General features: G+C 39.5%; 1 protein-coding gene across 1 annotated transcript; it reads right to left on the bottom strand.

The window, feature by feature from the left end:
- Positions 1-218: 218 nt before the first annotated feature.
- On the bottom strand, positions 219-26,962 carry LOC135089168 (2',5'-phosphodiesterase 12-like). The gene is made up of 9 exons (XM_063984466.1): positions 26,267-26,962; positions 24,541-24,680; positions 23,925-24,064; positions 8,403-8,565; positions 8,065-8,197; positions 7,008-7,163; positions 1,968-2,088; positions 1,594-1,745; positions 219-560 (listed from the first exon to the last, which is right to left on the bottom strand). Exons 1-9 carry the CDS (start codon positions 26,936-26,938, stop codon positions 447-449), a joined length of 1,791 nt encoding a protein of 596 aa, XP_063840536.1. The 5' UTR covers positions 26,939-26,962; the 3' UTR covers positions 219-446.

Raw genomic sequence — 26,962 nt, 5'->3', positions numbered from 1 at the left:
GCATTTTTTTTATTAGATTTTTGTTGCCCTTGGCCAGTATCCTTCCTACATACAAAAAAAAAAAAAATATCAGTTCCTTAATTGCTAAAAGGAATGCACAAATTAAGACTGTTTGAGAGATTTGCCAAACAGCTTTTCCTTTTCTGAAATAGAACCACCTGTAGGAGACACCATCCTAGCACTAACAGACTAAGGAAACTGAACATGAAAGCCAAAAAAAATACATATATGTATATATTTATCTCCATCTCTTAGTTTTCCTTTCTACTTGTAGATCAAATATTAAGTCCCTGAATCATAACTTAAATTCCTCATAAATAACAGTGAACAAGTGACACACCTTAAAAATCCCACTTAAAAAAATATGAAATGAAAGTGACACATATCAACAAACTTTAAAGCTCAGAAGCTTGTTCAAAGTATTTTTATTCCCCTGTACCCTAGCACTATTTCTTTTTAAATTCTAAGTCCGCTATAATAGCAAGATGATCTGATGGAATGGTGATGCTGGGGAGGAACTCGTGTTGCGTCACCTCCTCATGGCTTGGCAGTTCCACGACCTGTGGAGAGAACGAGCTCAGCTCATCATCCCACCCCTAAGCCTCCATCCATTCAACACACCTTAGAACCCCCATTAAGATCATGACAGGAGACAAAACTAGCACAAGGACAGTGCAAGTCTCATAAGTCAACAAAGTCTGAGTTTATACACCAGGTTGACATGGTCATTAAAAGCAGGTGTGCCCAAAATCTGGCATTACATGCATACATTCACAGGCATTCCCTTAAACCTTAGCCTTTTGCCCTATTACAAGGAGAGGACCAATAATTGGTTTGTGAAAGAAAAATGGTTAGGCAATGTCTTATTGATAGCTGAGAAATTTATAAACAAATTTACAAATAAATAACAATCACACCACAACATTATTCCTTCATATTCAGGAAAAATTTACACAAACCCAAATTCATCTACAAATATCAAATCATAAAGGGTCAGAGGTCACAGTGTCAGCTCGCCAAATACAGATTTATGTATATAATAGTATGTATGTTTGCCTCTATATTCACATGAATATGCATAAATAAATAAGTATAAATATGTAAATGTATGCATATGTACCATGCAAACATTAGGCAAGAAGACAAACTTATCATGCACAAGAACCTCACAATGCACAATAGTGCTATTAAGGTTAAATTCTGTATTCATAGGTTATTAAGAATTATACAGTCAAATTACTGCTAATGCTGGGTTTCAGCTCTGTTCACAGCCAATGTTAGACTCAATTCATCTTAGAGTTAAAATGAAAACAAAAACAGAAAACTATTATGGTTCCAACCTAGCTGAGGCAGGTCCTTGAAATATTCAAAGAAAACATTTCTAAACTTCCTTCAACACTCAAATTTTCTTCATGCATATCAATGATTTAGACAGCACTTAAAGTAAACTCCTTTATTACAGACTGGATTTTGTAATAAAGGAGTTTACTTCAAGTGCTGTCTAAATCAAAGTCTGGTGAAACAATTATGGAGGAACAAGAAAAGAAAAAAACAGGTGAGGAAAATAGACAAGATTTGAGAGCAGATTCTTACTTGCTTGACTGAAAATTTGTCTGTTTGGTAGTAGATGTAGTCAAGGCAGCCATAAAAGTCTTTGGTGTAATTGGTATAAGGTGGGCAGCCACATGCACTGGCCAGCTCAAGGTCGTGGCTAAAGCTGACACCTGACACACGCTCATTTTCCTCTGTGGAAAGCAGACAATATTGCTTTAATCATGATGTTCTCTTTCTCTCCCTCTCTGCTCACTTACATATGAAGTACGGCACTTTCTTACACAGCTGAGAAAAAAATTAATGGTATTTGGAAATATTATCAAGAAGTACATCAAAACAATAATAAAAACAGCTGATAAAATTTGGACATTCATGGAGATACTAGAATTATGTGTGTGGCCACACAAGCTTACTGTCAGACCAGTCGATGTCATCAAAGCTTGCCATCTGAGAGGTCATAAGGCGATACACATCAAACTCTGGAGTACTGTTGAAATCCCCTGCGAAGAGCATTGACACTTCTTTCTCTGGATACTGGGAAAGTGAACAAAAAAAAAAAAATCAGTTAATTATCTTACTGTTCCTTTCCCTTTAATAGTCATATCTATGTCATGGCCTCTTTCAAACTCTTTCTCACACTTATCCTTCTAAATTCCTTAACTAGATTTTTTTCAGCTTCTAATAGACTGCAAGAGAACAGTCATTGATGTCACTTATAGACAATAGAGTTGAGAATCCCTTATCCAGAATTCCTGGGGCAGAAAGTGTTGTGGATTTTGGATTTCTCCATTTTTTGAAATATTTTTAATTAGATTTATAAAATAGGACAACTTGGGGATGGCATCCAAGTCTAAACACGATATACATTTACATTTCATAATATAGCTTGTACATAAACCCTGAATGTAGTTTTACAATGGCCCCAAAAAAATATTGATGAAGTGTAAACAGAGTGCCCACACAGCAAAGCTTTGATGCTCAATTTACAGCCACAGAAGGCATCAAACAATGGCAAATTTTCACACATGGCAACTCACATACCCTGAACACTCAGTTTTTTAATCACTGACAGTGGGAATCTATAGGTTCTATACTGTCAGGCATAGCAGAGGGACTTATCTCTCCTGCACTCCCCTGCCAGTTTCCCCTTTGCCGTTACATTCTCATTTCATCACTCACATTTCACTATCCTTATAATCATAATGGGTCTTAGCAAGCTTAACAATGAAGAGAAGAGTTTTCTGATGGCCTTTGAAAGGGGCTCATTAACTGTGAGAGTGGGAGGAAAATATAAAGATAAGAGACAGCTGTGATACAGGTGGTGAAAGCTGCACTGGCGCTGCAAACAGCTGTCCCTCCCAAGAGAAAGAAAGGTTCTGGGCAAAAAAAGAAGACATATACAGAAATAGTAAGTTCATAGGATGCATGCCTTGTAAAAACTGAATTGCTGCGCCCTCTTTCTCTCAGTCCCAGGAGGAGGCAGTAGGCACCAGCCAAAACAATAATTACTCCCAGTGAGGTCTAAAGCAATGAATCAGGGGGTGCTGTGAACACATTATTAAACCCACTCATTAAACCCAGCTGTGACCTCACTAAACATTTCCCTTTGTGTCTCACAACACAAGGGGGCAGTCACAGCCTGCCCTCTAAAGACAATTCTCTTCCTCCACACAAAACTACAAGCACATAACACACACATCCTTCACTCAAAATATCAAAATTATCATGGCGACTCCCCATCTGGGGAGGGAATCACAAATGTCCCCAGGTTGGACTGCCCTTCTGACAACGACCTTAAGTGTCTTGACACCCCCCTCAACCTTTCTTCATTAACTTCAGCAACATTCATGGTCTAAGATCTAATTTTCAATCTGTAGAACACCACCTCTTCTCTTCTAAACCTCATCTTCTTTTCCTCAATGAAACTCAGGTGTCTGAGGCAACTGACAGTAACCCCTTTTCTGTTCCCTCCTACTTTTTCTATCCTCATTTTCTTTCCAAAGCTGGATATTGCATTTATGTGCGCAACAACTTAACCTGCTCTTGTGCCCACACTATAGAATCTTCCGAGTTTTCCACCATCTAGCTACGATTACAGAGTCACTCTCAAACTAAATTTATCTGTGCTGTATACCTCTCACCTAACTCCTCTGACTATAAGAAATTCTTTGACTAATTAACTTCCAAAGTCGAGCACATTCTGACTCTCTTCCCTTTTGCAGAGATCTCCATTCTTGGAGACTTCAATGTTCACCACCAGCTTTGGCTTTTCTCTCCCTTCACTGACCATCCTGGTGAACTAGCCTTCAACTTTGCCATCCTCCAAGACCTAGAGCAATTGGTGCAACACCCTACTCATATTCCTGACTGTCTTGGAGATACACCCAACATTCTTGACCTTTTCCAGACCTCTAATCCTTCTGCTTATGCTGTCACCCTTTCTTCTCCGTTGGGCTCCTCTGATCACAATCTCATATCTGTATCTTGTCCTATCGCTTCAATCCCTCCTCAGGATCCCCCTAAGCGAAGGTGCCTCTGCTGTTTTGCCTCAGCTAGTTGGGGGCACCTGAGGAGGTATTTTGCTAATTTTCCTTGGAATGACTACTGTTTCCGTGTCAGAGACCCATCTTTGTGTGCTGAGCGCATAACAGATGATAGTGTCTGGCACGGAGGCATACTTTCCTCACTTTTTTCTCGAACTAAATCTTCCAAACCCTGGTTTAACACAGCTTGTTCTCAAGCTATACATGACAGAGAGGTGGCCCACAAAGGGTTCTTTAGCCTTCCATCAACTGAATCTTATGCACTTTATATTTCTGCCAAGAACCATGCCAAGTCCAACTAGCCAAAAACTCCTTCATTAACAGAAAGTGTCAAAATCTTTCAAGATCTAACTCCCTTTGTGACTTCTGGCATCTAGCTAAAAATATCTCCAACAACTTTGCTTCTTCTTCTTTCCCTCCTATATTTCAACCAGATGGCACCACTGCTATCACATCTATTTCTAAAGCTGAACTCTTCACTCAAACCTTTGCTAAAAACTCTACCTTGGATGATTCAGGGCTTGTTCCTCCCTCTCCTCCAACCTCTGACTATTTCATGCTGCCTATTAAAGTTCTTCGCAATGATGTTTTCTATGCCCTCACTGGCCTAAACCCTCGGAAGGCTTATGGACCTGATGGGGTCCCTCCTACTGTTCTTCGAAACTGTGCCTCCGTGCTTGCACCTTGCCTAGTCAAACTCTTTCAGCTGTCTGTCAACATCTACCTTTCCTTTTTTGCTGGAAGTTTGGCTACATTCAGCCTGTTCCTAAAAAGAGTGACCATTCTAATCCCTAAAACTACCATCCTATTGCCTTAATTTCCTGCCTATCTAAGGTTTTTGAATCTATCCTCAACATGAAGATTCTTAAACATCTATCACTTCACAACCTTCTATCTGATCACCATTATGGGTTCTGTCAAGGCAGCTCTACTGATGATCTTGTGGCTTTCCTTACTGATTCTTGGTTATCCTCTTTTAGAGATTTTGATGAAACTCTTGATGTTGCCTCGGATATATCAAAAGCTTTTGATAGAGTCTGGCACAAAGCTTTGATTTCTAAACTACCCTGCTACAGCTTCTATTCTTCTCTCTGTAACTTCATCTCAAGTTTCCTTTCTGATTGTTCTATTGCTGCTGTGGTAGATGGTCACTGTTCTTCTTATAAATCTATTAACAGTAGTGTTCCTCAGGGTTCTATCTTGTCACCCACTCTCTTCTTATTATTCATCAATGACCTTCTAAACAAAAACTTCTTGTCCTATCCACTCCTATGCTGATGATACCACTCTGCACTTTTCCACATCTTTTCATAGATGCCCAAACCTTCAGGAAGTAAACATTTCATGCAGGGAAGCCACAGAACGCCTGACTTCTGATCTTTCTAAAATTTCTGATTTGTGAGAGCAACCTTGGTATTGCTCAATGCCTCAAAAACTCAATTCCTCCATCTATCAACTCGACACAGCCTTCCAGATAACTGTCCCCTCTTCTTCAATGACACTCAACTGTCCCCTCCTCTACAATGAACATCCTCAGTCTGTCCTTTACTGAACTGGAAACTTCACATCTCATCTCTAGCTAAAACAGCTTCTATGAAGTTAGGTATTCTGAGACGTCTCTGCCAGTTTTTCTCACCCCCCTCCCCTCAGCTGCTAACTCTGCACAAGGGCCTTATCCATGTCTGGTGGGGGTTCCACTCATACCACTCTTCTAGACAGGGTGGAATGAAAAGCTTTTCGTCTCATCAACTCCTCTCCTCTAACTGACTGTCTTTGGCCTCTCTCTCATCGCCGCAATGTTGCATCTCTAGCTGTCTTCTACCACTATTTTCATACTAACTGCTCTTCTGATCTTGCTATCTCCATGCCTCCCCTTCTCCCACAGCCTAGCTGCACGAGACTTCTTTCTCTCACCCCTATTCTGTCCACCTCTCTAATGCAAGAGTTAACCAGTATTCTCAATCATTCATCCTTTTCTCTGGTAAACTCTGGAATTCCCTGCCTGCTTCTGTATTTCCACTTCCTATGACTTGAATTCCTTCAAGAGGGAGGTTTCAAGACACTTATCCTTCAATTTTTTATTACCACTTTGGACCCTTTTAGGGGACTGGCATGTCAGTGGGCTTTTTTTTTTTATTGGATTTTTGTTGCCCTTGGCCAGTGTCCCTCCTACATAAAAAAAAAAAAAAAAAGAGGCTTGTGAGCTGCAAGGCGACAGGGAATGTCACTCATAGCTGTTCCCAGCACTAATGCAACTTTCATCATCCATCTGACAGCTGCACCTGATTTTCCAATCTTCCTTTCAGTTTGACAATTATTGAGCCACTTTCGAACACATGCCATCACAACACTTTTCTTCATTGTTAAATTTCCCGGGACCCATTATAATGTAAAAAGTATTAAATGTGAGCGATGAAATGAGAAGGTCACAGCAAGGGAGAAACATGCAGGGGGAGCATGGAAGACATCTCCAACTGTGCTTGACAAAGTTGCCATGGGTGATAATTTGCCACTTTTTGATACCTTCCATGGCAGTAAACCAAGCATTGGAGTTTTGATCTCTGGGAACACTGTCATATTTACAACTTATTATTTTTTTGCGGTGTAAACTTTCCCACCACTTTGTGGAATTTTCCATTTGTGACATGTCATGATCCCATTAAAAACTTTCAGATTTTGGAATTTATGATAAAAGATTCTCAACTGTTGTGGATTCATTTTATGTTTTCTCTCTCACATACACCTTATTTGCTTCCAGTCTTTAATGCTTAGCATACTCCCTCCTCATTAATTTACATACTAACCAATAATCAAGTTGATATCATACACATATCACTTAATCAGTTGGGAGAAAAAAAAAAGCATTTTCCTGTCCATTTTCATTTTCTGTTCCTTCATTTAAAGGCTTACCTTGTTCTGATAGAGAGCCATTACTTGCTGTAAGATCTGGAGACCTATACCCGCCTGCAGGAGACGGATATGATCTGCCTCAGGACTGAAATAGAGATGAGTCACCCCAACCACCACCAACTGCTTGGGATTCTCCGTACTCTCCAGCACACTAACCTGCAAGCCAAGGGAATTTGTCTTGCCAGATATGTGCAGAAAGATTGGTATTCTAAACTGAGAGAGAGAGAGAGAGAGAGAGAGAGAGAGAGAGAGAGAGAGAGAGAGAGAGAGAGAGAGAGAGAGAGAGAGAGAGAGAGAGAGAGAGAGAGAGAGAGGAGAGGAGAGGAGAGGAGAGGAGAGGAGAGGAGAGGAGAGGAGAGGAGAGGAGAGGAGAGAGGAGAGGAGAGGAGAGGAGAGGAGAGGAGAGGAGAGGAGAGGAGAGGAGAGGAGAGGGAAGAGAGAGGAGAGGGAAAAGAGAGGAGAGGAGAGGAGAGAGAGGAGAGAGAGAGAGAGAGAGAGAGAGAGAGAGAGAGAGAGAGAGAGAGAGAGAGAGAGAGAGAGAGAGAGAGAGAGAGAGAGAGAGAGAGAGAGAGAGAGAGAGAGAGAGAGAGAGAGAGAGAGAGAGAGAGAGAGAGAGAGAGGGAGAGAGGAGAGGAGAGAGAGAGAGAGAGAGAGAGAGAGAGAGAGAGAGAGAGAGAGAGAGAGAGAGAGAGAGAGAGAGAGAGAGAGAGAGAGAGAGAGAGAGAGAGAGGAGAGAGAGAGAGAGAGGAGAGAGAGAGAGAGAGAGAGAGAGAGAGAGAGAGAGAGAGAGAGAGAGAGAGAGAGAGAGAGAGAGAGAGAGAGAGAGAGAGAGAGAGAGAGAGAGAGAGAGAGAGAGAGAGAGAGAGAGAGAGAGTTATGATTAAGATTGACAAAGGTAGAGTTGCATAGAGAAAGAAAAACATGTCTAGCTGACTTCTGTGAGCTACAACTTGTAAAATAAAATAAAATACATGAAGGGGGGCTCACACACACACTGACACACACACACACACACACACACAGTAATCCTCCCAACACAAGCCACAAGTTAACATACCTGCAGACAAGTAAAGCGAGAGACAACTTTCTCCTTGAGGTCTTCAGAACACTGTATCTGTTTCCATATCTCAGCAAATAATACACTGCTCTGCAGCTCTTTACTCAGGATGAAGCGCTGAGTCTCCAATAATCTGTGAAGAATACATATGTGCAACTGATATCACAAATAATCCAAGTCCTGTAATAAAATCCAAATATCTCTCTGTATTCTATAAAGAGCTAACAAGTCTCAGTACAAGTATTAAATATTTGAGGGTAATTCATTCACCATATGTTTATTATTTATAATGTGACATCAGCATAAACACTTCATTTCCCTCCATTCAGTCAACTCACCTTAGTTTGGTGAGCCGATAGAAGAGAGCCACACCTTCAGTGACTGTTCCACCCTTGGCTGCATACACACCCTCAAGACCTTCCTTCCTTAATGCACCTTGAAGACCATGCATAAAGACCTTTTCATCAACTTCTTGAAGACAGATCAAATCCCCATTGTAACCTGTAGTGGGGAGTGGAGTAAGTGATATGTACATGAACCCAGAAAAAGTATCACTACAGTGCAGTAGAACGAGTTTCACAGTGAATAACTTGGTAGTCTTGGCAGGGCTGGTAAGCATGTCAGCGTGCAGCGTGCCAAATAGGACCTGACAGAAACATGCATGGGAAAAGTAATATACGAGTATATATATATATATATATATATATATATATATATATATATATATATATATATATATATATATATATATATATATATATATATATATATATATTTACAAGGTGTAACATGAGTTTCTGCAAATACTGAGAGGTGAAAGAACATGTAATTCTAAGTAGAAAATGTTCTATACACATATGCATTTTAAAGCTTTGTTTACCCGTCAGAGGAGTTCAAAATGAATGGGACTCACGGGTGTGCTCTGCATGTAGCTATGAGGTGACTGACATATGGTTGCATTGGCACAGCCTTGGAGGTGCCGCTTGGTCAAATTATGAATGGTTTAATCTTATTTTTTGCAAGCTGTGGAATACTACAGTACCTCATAACAAGACAAGTTGTATTAAAAAGCATGTAATTTGCCAATAAGCATTACACGACAAAATTATTGCAGTGATTAAAAGTATTCCTGTAAAATGCTATGTGTCATCATCGAAGAAAAGGAGGAAGGGGGAACAAGTCCGAGCGACCTTGAAAACACCTGGGTGATGATGCCATGTAGCATTTTAAAGGAGTATTTTTAATCACCGGAATAATGTTGTCTTGTAAGGAGGGGGGATTGGCAGACACGTCTCAGAATCCCTAACTTCATAGAAGCTGTTTTAGCTAGAGATGAGATGTGAAGTTTCCAGTTTAGATTATACGAAAAGGACAGACCGAGGATGTTCAATATAGAAGAGGGAGACAATTGAGCGTCATTGAAGATGAGGGGATAGTTATCTAGAAGGTTGTGTCAAGTTGATAGATGGAGGAATTGAGTTTTTGAGGCATTGAACAATACCAAGTTTGTTCTGCCCAAATCGGAAATTTTAAAGAGATTAAAAGTCAGGCATTCTGTGGTTTCCCTGCATGAACTGTTTACTTTCTAAACGGTTGGACATCTATGAAATGACGTAAGTGCAGGGTGGTATCATCAGCGTAGGAATGGATAGGACAAGAAGCTTGGTTTAGATCATTGATGAATAATAGGAAGAGAGTGGGTGACAGGACAGAACTCTGAGGAACACCACCGTTAATAGATTTAGGAAAACAGTGATCATCTACCACAGCAGCAATAGAATAGTCAGAAAAGAAACTTGAGATGAAGTTACAGAGAGAAGGATAGAAGCCGTATGAGGGTAGTTCGGAAATCAAAGCTTTGTGTCAGTCTCTATCAAAAGCTTTTGATATGTCTAAGGTAACAGAAAAAGTTTCACCAAAATCTCTAAAAGGGGATGACCAAGACTCGGTAAGGAAAGCCGGATGACCAGTAGAGCAGCCTTAACAGAACCCATGGTGACAATCAGATAGAAGGTTGTGAAGTGATAGATGTTTAAGAATCTTCCTATTGAAGATAGATCAAGAAACTTAAAATAGGCAGGAAATTTGATGTAGTTTGATAGATTGGAACAGTAACCCTTTCTAAGAACAGGCTGAGCGTAGGCAAATTTCCAGCAAGAAGGAACGGTAGATGTTGATGCATGGAGTTGAAAGAGTTTGACTAGGCAAGATGCAAGCATGGAGGCACATTTTCAGAGAACAATAGGAGGAACCCCATCAGGTCCATAAGCCTTATGAGGGTTTAGGCCTGCAAGAGCATGGAAAACATCACCGCAAAGGATTTTAATGGGCAGCATGAAGTAGTCAGGAGGTGGAGGAGAGGGAGGAACAAGTCCTGAATCATCCAAGGTAGAGTTTTTAGCAAAGGTTTTAGCAAAAAGTTCAGCTTTAGAAATAGAATGAGATGGAAGTGGTGCCATCAGGTTGAAATAAAGGAGGATAAGATGAAAAAGCAAATTTATTGGAGATGTTTTTGGCAAGGTGCCAGAAGTCACAAAGGTAGTTAGATCTTGAAAGATTTTAACACTTTCTATTAATGAAGGAGTTTTTGGCTAGTTGGAGGACAGACTTGGCATGATTCCGGACAGAAATATAAAGTGCACAAGATTCAGGTGATGGAAGTCTCAAGTATCTTTTGTGGGTCACCTCTCTCTCATGTATAGCACAAGTACAGGTTGTGTTAAACTAAGGTTTGGAAAGTTTAGGTTGAGAGAAAGAGTGAGGAATGTATGCATCCATGCCAGACACTATCACCTTTGTTATGTGTTCAGCATACAGAGATAGGTCTCCGATACAGAAGCAGTATCATTCCAAAGAAAATCATAAGCATCTCCACCTTGATGGAGCAAAAGGACAAGATAAAGATAAGAGATTGTGATTGGAGGAGCCCAACAGAGAAGATAGAAGGATTAGAAGTTAGGAAAAGGTTAAGAATGTTGGATGAAGAGTGAGGAAAGCTAAAGCTGGTGGTGAACACTGAAGTCTCTAAGAATGGAGATATCTGCCAAAGGGAAGAGAGTCAGAATGTGCTCCACTTTGGAAGTTAAGTACTCAAAGTATTTTTTATAGTCTGAGGATTTAGGTGAGAGGTACACAGCACAGATAAATTTAGTTTAAGAGTGACTTTGTAGTCATAGCTAGAAGGTGGAAAACTCAAAAGATTCAAGAGCAGGTTAAGTTGTTGCGCACATAGACGCAACATCCAGCTTTGGATTGAAAATGAGGATAGAGAAAGCAGAAGGGAACAGAAAAGGAGCTACTGTCAGTTGCCTCAGACACCTGTGTTTAAGTAAGAAAAGATGTTGTTTAGCAGAGGAGAGGCAGTATTCTACAGATTGAAAATTAGTGCCTGCAAAAAGGTACTGACCACCTCATCCCCACACCTACAGCCCACACACAAAAAGGTAAATGAAATACAAATACAAAAATACTCATATATTAGTGTTTAATCATCTAGCCCTTCTTAAGTCTCTTAGGATAGAATCAGGAAGTTTCTGGAAATAACCAAGGCCCATGTCAATGTGTATCATCAGTCTGATGATAATTGGAATATCAATTATTTTATTTATTTGTTTATTTCTAAATTAGTTCATGTATCAGTGTATTTATGTAGACGAGGATTAAGCTCTGTACACGGTGCGTAAGCCGCACGTCTTTGTGACGTGGCAGTTGGGAGGTGAGGTGAGGTGGCAGCAGGGTGATGAGGTGGCGACGAACGGTCAGCCAGGGTTAGTTGCTGTCCGCCCTAACCTGAAGTGTGTTGTGATGGATCACTGGATGTAATATTTATTCAAGACTTGGGATTATTTTATTATGCTGGTATGTATGGCTATGTTTGGTTATAATAGTACTGTGTGGTGGTTTATCAGATGGTGTTCACGTAAAACATTTGTGATGTTCATCGACAAAATGTTTGTATTAGTGATGATCTTTTATGATTACAGTGTTAATGTGATTGTGCGGTCGGCTATTAAGATTGATAGTTACTCAGGGAATATTTCATGTATTACAGTTTATGAATCCAACTACTTGTTCGGAAAGTTCATGGAGGCAATCCATATGCGGCTGGAGCTACCATTGTCAGTTATAATTCTAATGATTATTATAAGTGAAAATCAATGTGGTTGATTGGTTATATGATTGATTTTTAACTGTATTTAGCATATGGTGAATTCTACATACATCCATTCTCAATTTTCATATTGAGTACAATTTTCATATAGTGTACTGCAAGAGGATCCTATACCAGTGCTACAACACAATTATGATGAGGTTAGTCATGTCTATAAGGAAGTCAAAAGTGCCCATGAAGCGTATACAGACTTTTTGAGTGTAACTGGTGCTGAGGACAAGGTTTTAGATGAAGAGGATCAATATATCATTGACTTAGAGAGAAAAAGGAAGGAATGTCACATATTATTGGTTAAAAATCTGGATCAGCTATCAAAGGTAAATAATGCGGGTGATAAAAAGGTGAAAGTTAAAGCGTTGGAACCTCCTATGTTTGATGGTGACGTACGCGAATACCCAACATTCAAGGCAGATTTTGAAAGGTTAATGAAAGATTCATTCGGGAAAGATCCATTCGCTTTGAAACAATGTTTGACAGGTGAAGCACTTAAAACTGTCAAAGGTGTAGAAACTGACTATGATGAAATGTTTGAGAAACTTAATAAAAGGTATAGTAACAGTAGGAAAATTGTTGATGTAGTTCTCTGTCATCTTAAGACATTAAGAAAACTTGCTGATGGAGATACCAAAGGATTTGTGAAAATGGTCGAAAAGGTGGAAAGATGTTGGCTGGATCTGAAAAGGATGAACCTAACAGCTGAAATGAAGACAAGTAACACAGTGAATCATATTGAAAAAAATTTTGCCTATGACACAAAAACGGGAATGGGTCATACTAGCTGAAAGCATCACTAACTCTGATCAGATTTTTGATGAGCTGCTTAAATTCTTACTAAGAGAAAAGAGTACTTGAGTATATGGATTCCAGTTTACGAGTGACAGGAAATATAGACAAATCTAATGTGCATAATGTTGCAGGATCGCTTACTCCTGATTTTGGAGTGCGGGATGATTCAGGTGACATAATGGAAGCTATAAAAAGGCTTCAGGAAAACCAAGAATGTCAGAGTAAGAAACTAGGGCAATGTATGACCAATTTAGCCAACATTGTGATGAGTATGATGAATAGTGGTAGTCAAAACTCGCATGCAGGAGACACAATTAGGTATAACTGCTGGTTTCATGATACTGATAATCATGATATCCTGGAGTGCACGACATTTCAAAGGTTGGATAATTATGGGAAGATTGATGCTCTGCGGAAGAATGGTATCTGTTTCAACTGCCTCAGAGGAGTTCATGTAGCAAGTCAATGTAACTTGAAAAGAACATGTGATGTCAAAGGGAACAATAACATCTGCTGTAGCAGACCTCATCACAACATGTTGCATCGAGCTCACGTAGAGGGAATTATGTTTCACAGCACAAGTCAAAGGCAAAATACACCACTGATAAGAAAGACACTGTTAATGATCAGTAAAGTATTCAGTCAGGGACGACCTGTAACGACACTCTGGGATTCAGGGTTTGATATAACTATCATAATGCACGCGCTTGCTTCAAAATTTGGATTAGAGAGCAGAGACATAGATCTATCAATGACAAAAGTAGGCAATAAAACTGAAAAATTCCCTAGCAAAGAATACATGCTCCCTCTCACAGACAAGGATGGAAACGAATTGTTCATAAGAGCAGTAGGAATGAAAGAAATATCTTCTAACCTAGTGGAAGTGGACGTCTCTGATGTTGTCAGTCTGTTTGAAGAGCACAAGATATCACATTGTGACATTGAAAGACCCAGTGGAAGTATTGATCTACTTGTAGGTGCTGACAATTGCGAACTATTGCCCACTGTTGTAGGAGTAAATGGCAAATTGCAGTTAATGCAGAATCAGTTCGGATTTTGTATCAGAGGATCTCATCCCCGTATTAAATCCATGGTAACAGTAATAGCCACGTTAGTGTCAGAGTGAATCATTTGGCTAACTTTTCTCATATCAATGATGTATTGGTGGAATCTAAATCCAGCATTAAAGCGAGTCTTGACAATTTCTTTGATGTAGACAATCTAGGAACTCATTGTATTCCCAAATGTGTTAATTGTAAGTGTGACAAATGTGTTATTGGAAATAATGATTACACTATAAAGGAAGAAAAGGAATTAGCCATCATAGAAAAGGGATTACATTATGATGAAGTAAACTGCCACTGGACGGTGGAGTATCCCTGGATAAAAGACCCAAGACTTTTGCCTAATAATATTTCAGTAGCTATTGCTAGGATGAAATCCACAGAGAAAAGACTTGCTAAATTAGGCCCTAATTATTCCAAATCTTATCAGGATCAAATAGAGGACATGGTCATCAGAAATGTATGCAGGAAATTATCAGAAACAGAACTGCAAACTTATAATGGTCCTATTCACTATGTGCAGCATCATGAAGTCCATAAACCTGATTCACTATCAACACCTCTCAGAATTGTTTTTAATTCATCAGCATCATATATGGGTCATGTCTTGAACGACTACTGGTGTAAAGGTCCGAATGTCTTAAATGATCAGTTGGCTGTTTTATTTAGATTTCGTCAAAGAGAGATTGCAATTGTCGGTGACATCAGCAAAATGTACCACACTATCAAACTCAGTTTATTAGATCAACACACTCACAGGTTCGTCTGGAGAGATATGAGACTAAAAGATGTACCCGACCATTATGCTCTTACAGCTGTAGCGTTCGGCGATAAACCAAGTGGAATTATAGCAATGTTGGCTTTGAAACATACTGCTGAAATTAATGTAAACAACTATCCTATAATAGCGGATATGATTATCAATAACATCTATGTAGATGACATATTATATTCCACAGACACAAAGGCTGAATCTTATGATTTGATAAAGAATGTTGAGAAAGTGTTGTCATCTGGAAGCTTCAAGATATAGCACTGGATAGTTTCTGGTATAAATACTGCATTTAGTAATGTCAATCTACGTTCCACTGATAAAGAAAAATTTCTAGGATTGATTTGGAATCCAAAGGAAGATGACTTCACATACAAAGTTAGGGTGAATTTTTCTGAAAAGCAACGTAAAGTTCACACATAGGGCCTGACCTAACTAGAGGAGACATTACAGCCAAGCTTCCAGATGTGCTGACTAAGAGAATAATATTGAGTCAGATTCCTTCAGTTTATGATCCACTAGGACTAATTACACCTTTCACATTAAAAGCTAAATTATTGATGAGGAAATTGGTGACTCAAAGCAGTAATTCTACCTTAGGTGACAAGGTGAAGTGCAGGGGATGGGATGACCCACTATCAAATGATGAAAGAGAAACATGGAAGTCCTTCTTCATAGAGCTTTATGATTTAGAAACCATTTTCTTTAAGAGATGTCTAAGACCTGCATCTGTTATAGGAAACCCAATACTTGTTGTATTTTCTGATGGTAGCACTCAAGCATATGGTACTTGTGCATACATTCGGTGGAAACTGGAACCTGGCAATTATGAGACAAATCTCATTGCAGCTAAAGGTAGGATTGCTCCTTCCAGGCAACTAACGGTTCCAAGACTGGAATTATGTGGAGCTGTTTTAGCATGTAGACTAAGGGAGGTAATTGTTAAAGAATTTAACTGGACATTTGATTATGTTGTTCACATTGTAGACTCTGCTATTGTGAGGACACAAATACAGAAAGAATCATATGGATTCAGTATCTTTGTTGCAATAAGAATTGCAGAGATTCAGACAAAATCAAGTCCGAATGAGTGGTGGTGGGTCAAATCAAAGGATAACCCTACTGATCTAACTACAAGGCCCTCTCCCCCTACTTGCTTAGGAAAGGGGTCAGTATGGCAAAATGGTCCAGACTACTTAACACATGAAATGACAAGTTGGCCCATTAGTAAATCACTTAGCGAAGACTCTTTGCCTGATAAAGTGGGTGTGACTCTCTTGTGTAACTTAACAAAAAAATCTCCAAATCTGAACCTTAGTATAATGAACATAGATAAATACAGTAGTTATAACAAACTTATTAGAGTAACCGCCAGAGTATTCACGGTGTTCAGAGAAAAATCCTTCAAAGCCATATTTACCAATCCATCTGCTGAGATGCTAAATCTCGCTGAAACATCATGGGTTAAGGAAGTACAAAGGGATATTCCCTCTGACTGGAATACCAGATACCAAAGATTAAGTCCTAGCATAAATGATGAAGGTATTATTGTAGTTGGGGAGAGAATATCGAAATGGCTCAAAGATAACTGGAACTGTAATAGCTTTACCCTTCTTACTTGTAAGCATCCATTTTCCAAGTTATATATTAAGCATTTACATAACATTGATCATGCTGGAACTGATGTGACTTTGGCCAAACTACAAAGTAAATACTGGATTCATGGAATTCGTAGAGAAATAAAATCTATCAAGAATAAATGTGTAAAGTGCAGAGAGTGGAACAAGATTTGTGAAGGTCAGAAAATGGGTCAATTGATACCAGAAAGACTGAAGCCTTCTCCTCCATTTTACCACACATCCCTTGATCTGTTTGGTCCCCTTTATGTTATAGATACTGTCAAGCGTAGAACAAAGCGCAAAGTATATGGAGTAATATTCAACTGTCTTGTGTGCCGAGCAGTTCCCATTGACTTGACTGAAGGTTACAGTACAAAGGATTTTCTAACCACTTTCAAAAGATTTGTACCTCTGAGGGGATTTCCCAAAATGATATATTCTGATGGAGGAAGTCAACTGGTTGCAGCTAATAAGGAACTTAGACAAATGATGAGCACTTGGAATTTATCAGATATTTTGCAGTTTGGATCAAATCAAGGTATGACTTGGTCCTTTAACAAAGCTGCTAATGCCCCTTGGCAAAATGGATGTAGCGAGGCTCTAATAAAGGTGATAAAAAGATCCATCACGATGGCGGTTGGAGACAGCACCCTAACGTTCGGAGAACTACAGACTGCGTTGTTTGAAGTAGCTAACCTTACCAATGAGAGACCAATTGGTATTAAGCCTGGAACTGACTTGGACCTTGGAAGTTATTTAGGTCCCAATGATCTTATTCTTGGAAGGACATGCATTAAAGTTCCCAGTGGAATGTGGACTAATACTATTGACCCAAAACCTAGATTAAAGTTTATCCAGAATATTGTGTCAAACTTTTGGAGGAGGTGGCAACGTGATTACTTTCCTACTCTCGCAGTCAGACAGAAATGGCACGTATCTAAAAGAAATGTTGTACCTGGAGATATTGTTCTGTTACAAGATAATAATGCAGTGGTGGGAAAATGGAAACTGGCTCAAATAGCAGAGGCAACTCCGAGTCAGGATGGTAAAATAAGGAACGTGATTGTAAGATACAAAAATCCCAAACCTCGCATGAAATATGAAGGTGAGCCTGATATGATGGTAAAGAGGTCCATTCATAAATTAGTAGTTCTACTCCCTGTTGAGGAACAATGTACATAGGCATTTCTTTGCTTGTGGGGTGGAGTGTATCATCAGTCTGATGATAATTGGAATATCAATTATTTTATTTATTTGTTTATTTCTAAATTAGTTCGTGTATCAGTGTATTTATGTAGACGAGGATTAAGCTCTGTACACGGTGCGCAAGCCGCACGTCTTTGTGACGTGGCAGTGGGGAGGTGAGGTGAGGTGGCAACGAACGGTCAGCCAGGGTTAGTTGCTGTCCGCCCTAACCTGAAGTGTGTTGTGATGGATCACTGGATGTAATATTTATTCAAGACTTGGGATTATTCTATTATGCTGGTATGTATGGCTATGTTTGGTTATAATAGTACTGTGTGGTGGTTTATCAGCTGGTGTTCATGTAAAACATTTGTGATGTTCATCGACAAAATGTTTGTATTAGTGATGATCTTTTATGATTACAGTGTTAATGTGATTGTGCAGTCGGCTATTAAGATTGATAGTTACTCAGGGAATATTTCATGTATTACAGTTTATGAATCCAACTACTCGTTCGGAAAGTTCATGGAGGCAATCCATATGCGGCTGGAGCTACCGTTGTGAGTTATAATTCTAATGATTATTATAAGTGAAAATCAATGTGATTGATTGGTTATATGATTGATTTTTAATTGTACTTAGCATATGGTGAATTCTACATACATCCATTCTCAATTTTCATATTGATCTACTTATTAATGATGCTTGGGTACTTAAGATGAAAAAAAAAAAACTTTGAGATGTGTTTATTGTAATGATTTTGACAGGTCCAAACGCTTGTAATAAAGAAGTTATGGCAGTGTTCAAGCTGTGTTAACAGATGCCTCTATACTCAATGGTCCACAGTTTTTTGATTGCATCAATCAGCCATGATACCAAAGATGTGTCACATGTTGCAAGGGGTCCCTTCATATGATTACAACAGTTCTCAACTGGATTCAGATCTGAGGTCTGGGCAATCAAGAAGTTGTGTCATGTTCTTCCTACCACTTCATCACTTTTTTGCCTTATGGCATGGTGCACCATCCTGCATGGAAGTGTGACACCCATGCAAATCATGAAAAAAGAGCATATGATTATCCAGCACCTGAATATAAAGATCAGCTCACATTGTTTTGGTTCTTAGGCAATAAATATACCCCTACACATGCCCCAGCACCATTAAATGCTCCCCAGACCATCACACTGGATGTTTCACAGTTTTTTCCATATACTGAGGCACATAGTGGTCACAGCCTTCCAGGCTGTGATCTGATGCTCCTGATGGTGCCTTCATCGCTGAAAAGCACTTTACTTCACTGCTCTTCAATCCAACTCTTATATTTGTGGGCAAAAGCAAGTCTTTTCTTTGCCCTCACCTTGGGCAGCAGCGGTTTCTGAGCAGGCTTGAATGTTGGGAGGACAAGTTCCTTCTGCAGCCTGTGCTGTATTGTACATTTTGAGGCATTTTCCATCAGTTTGGGATGAGTCTTCTTCAGCTGACTGGCTGTAAGTTATGGATCCTTCAATAATTCATGCTTCAAAAGCTTGCCAGTACCCTTAGAGGTTTTTCTTGGTCTCCCAGAGACAGGTTTTCAAGGTGGGACCATAAGTGGAGGATTGTCCCAAGCATCAGCAACTACACACTTATAGTCCTCTCAGTCTGACCTGTATGCCTAACAATTTCTTTCTTAGTGAAATTTTCATTCTTATAGGTCAAAATTCTAGCCTTTTCCTCATTAGAGAGGTTGTCTGGAGCCATCTGAGCAAAGCTGTAACAAAACTCCAGCAGAAACAAGTGAAAAACTGAAAATGCAGAATTCTGGCATGAAACAGACCAATATACATCCCCTCTCTGCTACAGCTCACCAAGCACTGAACAGGAAAATGTGTGTAGAGGTCCAGAGGGATTCCTGATTTCCCAGATGTATGATAACTTCTGTCAGCCAAACGACATTGAGGAAAGACGCAAGCATTCAGTCTGCTTCTAACCATTGATTTCTATTGTAAGGCGTTCAAAACTTTTTGCAGACACTGTAGATCTAAGACTGCGAATGTTGCATAAGTTAATCACGAAAAAGTTGAGGGGGGTGTCAAGGCATTTAGGGTCAATACCAGAAGAGCAGTCCAACCTGGGGACATTTGTGGCCCCCTCCCCAGATGGGGGACTCTCAGGCTGGTGTAGAAGTCGCCATATTGATTTTGAATTTTGAGTGAAGGATGTGTGTAATTAGGTGCATGTAGTTTTGTGTTTTGGAAGAAAGTTGTCTTTAAAAATAGTTATGACATCCTATACCTGGACTTTAGTAAAGTATTTGCTAAGGTACCACATCAGAGACTCCTGAGAAAGGTTATGACACTTGGGATATATGGGAAGGTGCTAGGCTGGATAAGGTCATGGTTAGGCAACATGACAGAATTTTAATAAATGGCTCTAAATCTGGGTGGGGTCAAGTAATTAGTGGGGTGGCATAGGGATTAGCTATAGGGCCATTGTTGTTTTTAATAGATATTAATGGCTTGGATAGTGGGATTAGTAGTGATGTAAGTAAATTTGCAGAAAAGACAAAGATAGGCAGATTAATTGTCAGATTTGGATGCCATTGCATTGCAGGCGGATTTGAAAAGGGTGAACAATGGAGAAACAGATGGCAAACACAGTTTAATATCAACAAATGCAAAGTACTTAGTGTAGGTAGAAGAAACCCACACAGTAGGTACACAATAAACAATGAAGCTCAGAGAATGAAAAAGATTTAGGATTTATAGTTAGCTCTGATCTCTGTTTAAGAAAATAATGCAAAGAGGCCAGAAACAGGGTATTAGGATTAATTTTTGAGTGTGTTAAAAGTAGAAGTCCCAAAGTAATATTAAAGTTATTTTTTGGCATCTAAACTATGTTGTGCAGTTCTGGTCCCCATATTACAGGAAGGGTATAGGTCTGTTAGAATCAATACAAAGGAGAATGACTAAAAGGATACAGGGGATGAAGGGTATCCCTTACAAAACAAGACAAGCTATTAAATTTATGTTCCTTAGAGAGATGCAGGGTAAGAGGGGACCTGATAGAAGTCTCTGAGTGGTATAGGAGTTATAACAAGGGGGCCATAAGCAAAATTCTCAGGATCAGTAATCAGGATAGAACAAGAAATAATGGGTTTAAGCTTAAAAAATTTAGGTTCAAGAAAGAGATAGGAAGGAATTGGTTCTCAAACAGTGATAGATTAATGGAATGCACTCATTAATATGGTTATTGGTGCTGAATCATTATGAAGCTTTAATAGAAGATTAAACATATTTATGGATAGACATGACAGTTGGATATAGGTAGGTATGTTTCCTTGTGTAGGCCTGACGGCTTCTTACAGCTTCCCTTATTTTCTTATGTTCTTATGTTCATTGTCTCACCAACATTGTTACATGTTTTATTGTTTCCTCATCAGTAGGGTAATTAAAAGGTTCAGTCAAAAATAATGTCCACACACCCTCCCTTAATGCATTACACTACAATGTGATTATGGGAGACATCTGGGTAATTACGTTACATATTGGTATAAATGACTAGTTACTTTACTAAGCAGAACACAACAGTCTTCTGGCCTAGGCTGTCTACCATTCCCATATGGTTATGTTATCAGCAAACTGATAATACTTGTTACATGTATTTTATATATTTAGAAAAAAAAAATACTGTGTACATTAATGCTGTTTCAGTAAGTTCTATTGTCTTAAGCATTGTTGTATATCAGTTACATACTTATTAAAAGGAATGCATGGATTGAGACAGTGTTTGAGAGAGTTGCTGAATGGCATTTTCATTTCTGAGATGAAACCACCTATGATGAAGGAATCTGGAATTTGGCATTTGTTGTTGAGAACAGACAACATCCAGCTTTGGATTGAAAATGAGGATAGAGAAAGCAGGAGGAACAGAAAAGGGGCTACTGTCAGTTGCCTCAGACACCTGTGTTTCAGTGAGGAAAAGAGGATGAGGTTTAGTAGAGGAGAGGTGGTATTCTACAGATTGAAAATTAGAAGTTAATGAAGAAAAAGTTGAGGGGGTGTGATTAAGACACTTAGGGTCGATACCAGAAGAGCACTCTGACCTGGGAAAATTTGTGGTCCCCTCTCCAGATGGAAACTCCAAGGCTGGTGTAAAGTCACCATGATAATTTTGAATTTTGAGTGAAGGGTGTGTGTGTAATTAGGTGCTTGTAGTTTCATGTGAAGGAAGAGATTTGTCTGTAGTTAATACCTATCTCTAGGGTGCTCTTGTTTCTGCACAGCAGAAACAAGAGCAGATAGAGACATGGGTCTTTTTGCTTTATAATCTACATCTATATTTGTAATTGCCCACAGCTTATCATGGCTTCTGAATTTTGGGAGATTCTGAGAAGTGTTACCTTGACCACATCTGTGCTTGTGATGCAGGAGCAGCTTTTATCACTTGTTCATGGGTTGCTCTGAGACTAAAGTGATCTGAAGATTTTGTGAAAAGAAATTGGAGGAAAGCTATTGAAGACTGTGAGACTGAGTTTCACAGTGGCTGGCCTGAACAGTTGTCTCAGGAATCCAAAAATATCATCCTTGAAGATTCAAGACACTGGAAGAGAAGTTGCTAAAGAAATCCTTGTCCCTTGAAACAAAAAGGTCAGCTGCCATGGTGTGTACCAGCTGAGGGTTCAAGGTCTAAAACCATGGCATAAATTAGCCAAACCTCAAAAGATGGAGCTGAACATCAAGGATCATCTTTGGTTTTGTGATTTCCTGCATGACTGGTCTGAGAAGGATTTTCTGCACCTGATGGTAAGTGATGAATTCTTCATTCATATTACCTTTTTTTTTTATGTAGGAAGGACACTGGCCAAGGGCAACAAAAATCCAATATAAAAAAAAATGCCCACTGAAATGCCAGTCCCACAAAAGGGTCAAAGCAGTGGTCAAAAATTAATGAATAAGTGTCTTGAAACCTCCCTCTTGAAGGAATTCAAGTCATAGGAAGGTGGAAATACAGAAGCAGGCAGGGAGTTCCAGAGTTTACCAGAGAAAGGGATGAATGATTGAGAATACTGGTTAACTCTTGTGTTAGAGAGGTGGACAGAATAGGGGTGAGAGAAAGAAGAAAGTCTTGTGCAGCGAGGCCGCGGAAGGAGGGGAGGCATGCAGTTAGCAAGATCAGAAGAGCAGTTAGCATGAAAATAGCGGTAGAAGACAGCTAGATATGCAACATTCATAAAATTACATCAAATGGTTGAGGACTCCTTATGAGATTCCTGATGAAGAGAGGTACTGTGAAGCTGTCAATTCCCCAGACTGCATTCATGTGTTCATCACGTTTTCATTCAAGATATTAATATGGATCATCATGTCAGGCAGAACTAGCTGGGATGGGTCATAATTTCAAACTGTGATTCTCTCTTAGGATTTCATTCCTTTTCATGAAAGACACTACCTGTTCTGTTCTGGATATGCAAAAGGCTACATTTCTTCACAACAAAGTGCCCTGCCTGAAGGCCCTCACGACTCAGTGCCTTCTCAAAGACAATGAGATCGACTTTTTCAGAAATGATGAGTGGCCCAACAATTCACCTGACCTCAATGTTTGTGAGCACATGGGTGCAATCTTGAGGGATCAAGTTGAAGGTCTGATGCCATGATCATTCATGGTTGTTTTTCTTGTGCCATTTTGAAGGAGAAAGTCAACAAACTGCTTCAGAACACGAGCGACAACACCACACTCTTTAAGTTGCTTTTACAGTCCTACCCAAGCCAAATTCAAGCTGTTCATGAGATGCATGGAGGAAACACGGCTTATTGAATTCTGCATATAAAAACTCACAAATAAAGTCCCTAAACATTAATACAAATTTCATTTAATGTACCTCTTTTAGTATAGCTTGAGCAATAGGGTTAATTATTCAATAACACCAATCAGTATCTGCATATCTCTCTAGCTAACTATATAATGTTTCACTTACAAGTGCTGCTCAGTTGATTAATGCAGGTGCAGCTGCACTAAATACATGCAAGGATATCAAGCTAAGTAGTCAGTTATCAATGGATCCATCCTTAGTGTCAATTTGTATCATGCGGAATGTGCAACAATACTTTTTTGAATGTGTGTACAATTTAAAACAATCAACAAGATACAAATTTTACACATACATGAAAACTTAATGAAAACCAAAAAACAGGAAGCAAACGAATTATCATGTATGCTGTGATGTGATGAAAACAGCACCTTGATAAGTTACTTAAGGAAATCACTTAGTTTTGTTTCTCACCTAAGATTTCTTTAATGAGGAGCTGTTTTCTGTAGTCCACATCAATGGCATAAGATGGGCAGGAGGGGAAGAGGTTGCTGCGGGCAAACTCACTGTCTGCATACTGGTCAGCCAAAATGTTGTACGAGATCACACGCAAACTGAACATGAAATGAAACAAATGTGCACTTAACATATAACACTGAAATAACATTAACATTTCATTATGAAGGTTAGGATGTGTTAGATCAGACTGGGTCAAGTTTAATAAATTAATTCTGTAATTACAGTGCAGATCTTTTCATTGTGTAGATATCAACTTGCAAAAAGCAGCATACTTTGGATAAATAAATAATCAATCTCAAAATTTGTAGGCTAAGGCTATTTCAATAATTTCTTACTTAATCAACAATAATATGAATGATATACTTCTTTAAAAGTAATGAAGCTTAAGAACTTTAACAAATTGATATATTAATAATCAGTCATTCTTGATAATCAATTTTTCTTTAGTTTTAATGGGATATTATTTTATACTTCCTCACATTTATTTCTTTGAAAGAATGAATACATGAGTACTAATTTTCCCCTTCTATGACAACTAATGAAACAAAATCCCTAGAGGACCAATACAAACCAATTCTGCCCTGTCGGTTTCTTGGTGACTTTGTGGCGCCGTTCAAAGGGGCACAGACCAGGCCCAGCAGACACCAACACAGACGCTATTGCCTCTGTGTCCTCCCCACAGCGCTCACCTCGTCTGGGACTCATCACAACCTGAATTATTCAATGGACTGAGTATAACACTGTACAATGCACTAGACACTGCATCTCAAGATTAGAGGTTATTTAACATCAAACATCAAAAAGGAGCTCAAATCTAATTATGAATTTACATACATTACTAAAAAATTATTATTGCTGAAATAATAGTTCCAAAATGACTTAAAACACAGGAATCAGTAAAATTGTGGAACTTCTAACATCATAAAATGCAACAAATAGCATGAGATGCAATAAAGCCAATGATCTCAACATATTGTTACAAATGCATGTATGTACCAGCTATATAGGTGAGCACATGAGCATGCTGTGTCTATGATATACCCTCATATGAGTACACATGTGAGTACACATGAGTACATGTAGCTAGCTGCATTGTGTTACTTGTTCTATAGAGGCTGACGCCATTATCTATAGCACTAATGGAAGGAGAGCTGACATAAGTGTATCAGTTAACTTCTGAGGACCTGGGGTCATGGTGGTGTCCATGTGTGTGTGTGTGTGTGTGTGTGTGTGTGTGTGTGTGTGTGTGTGTGTGTGTGTGTGTGTGTGTGTGTGTGCGTGTGTGTGTGTGTGTGTGTAAAGTGTAAGTAGCAATTACCATTAGCAGTATTAGTAATCAGCATGGCTGGTAGTTATATCTTACAAGCTAGAATAAGTGTAGTTAGGTATTGTCTAGCAGAAGTGATGACGTGAAGCAGGGTTTGAAGCACTCTGTGGCACTGAGGGACAGAGGGAAAAAAGTATTGAGACCTCAGTACAATAAGACATGTAAGCGGGAGAATGAACGTGAGATAAGTCCTAGAGAGTAGAGTTTTCATGTGAAACTGACTTATTGACAGTGTGAGTACCCAATCCCCAACTGTGCTTGCCTGTGTGTTGTGACTGTACTGAAAGGTGACTTGTATACTGTATACTTATGGGAATAAGGAAAAGGATGTTTTCCTCTCCCTGTTGTGTGATTGTTCTCCCCACAGAAAGTGACTGGATGAGTCAGAGCCACAGCTGTTCCCAACTGCCCAGGCAGTTGGGAACAAAGCCGCTAAATTATACTCACCTCCATCAATCTGAGAATATCAACACCACACCAGTAAGGCAAAACAGTATAATTTTTGAGCTCCCTTGTTAGGTTAGGTTATGCTAGATAAAGTTAGATTATGCTAGGTTAGGTTAGATTATGCTAGGTTAGGTTAGATTATGCTAGGTTAAATTAAGTTAGGTTAAGTTACACTAGGTTAGATTAGGTTAGGTTAAGTTAACGTCCTAGCAAGGGGGGAATCCAGGGGGAGGGGTGCACAGCCCCATCAGCTAGATTAGGTTAACGTCCTAGTGAGGGAGGTGTCTAGGATAGGTTGGAGAAAGGTTAGGGATAGGATAGGTAAGGGAAATTCGAAATATTAAGGTAAATTCCCTTAGAGTTATTTGGATGTTCATATTTCTCTTATTTTCATCACCCCAAAACCCCCGATTCCCCACAGGCCCTAAAGCTTCTTGTTAGAGGGATTAGAGGGGGTTGGGGGGAGTGGGGGGAAGACTTCTTATCAAGAAATACCAACAATTTAACCCAGAAATCTTCATACCTTCAATAACCTTCCAACATCATCATTATCGGTGAAACATGTGTATCCGGTAGCCATCTCTACCCACTTGATCTTGTTCATCTGGGACTTGGTCTCCTCTATACTATTGAACTTCACATCACTCTTGTACCACGTGAATGAACTGTCCTCATTCACTCCATTGGTCATTTCTAACTTGCTGGGATGGAGAGGGAAGCCTGCCATGATGTTCTTGGGGAGCTCTAGAACTTTAACTATGGGGGGATTCACATCTAGACTATATGACTTTTCACCAATATCCAAGAAGTGGTGATCTGCCTGAGCCACGAAGCACTCATAGCAACTCATATCCTTGTTCACACTCTCTCCTGCATGTGTCTTTATATCAATGGGAACAACGGGGGCGGGGTCTTCGTTCCTTTTCTTCTTCTTGTCCAGGACCTTCTGTATATTGCCGCTGATCCTCGTCAATACACTGCTCAGGCCTTCCTCGCTGGAACGCTTCAAGTTAAACGTTCTGTCTACATTACAGTGCTGGAACCTAAATGAAAGCCCCACCGTCATGGATTCCTCGTCGTGCGTCACTACCACCTTCCTGTCCTCCATCCTGTACAGTCTACGAAGATGAGGGGAATAAAAGCGCAGGTGAGGGAGACGCGAGAACACGTGTAACGAGAGGAGAGAAAGCCGCATTGTTTACGTCACTTTGGTGCCGAA

This window comes from Scylla paramamosain, chromosome 32, assembly GCF_035594125.1.
Source record: "Scylla paramamosain isolate STU-SP2022 chromosome 32, ASM3559412v1, whole genome shotgun sequence".
Lineage (NCBI taxonomy): Eukaryota > Metazoa > Arthropoda > Malacostraca > Decapoda > Portunidae > Scylla > Scylla paramamosain.
The sequence above is the reverse complement of the archived record's forward strand: the minus strand, read 5'-3'. Positions and strand labels throughout refer to the sequence as shown.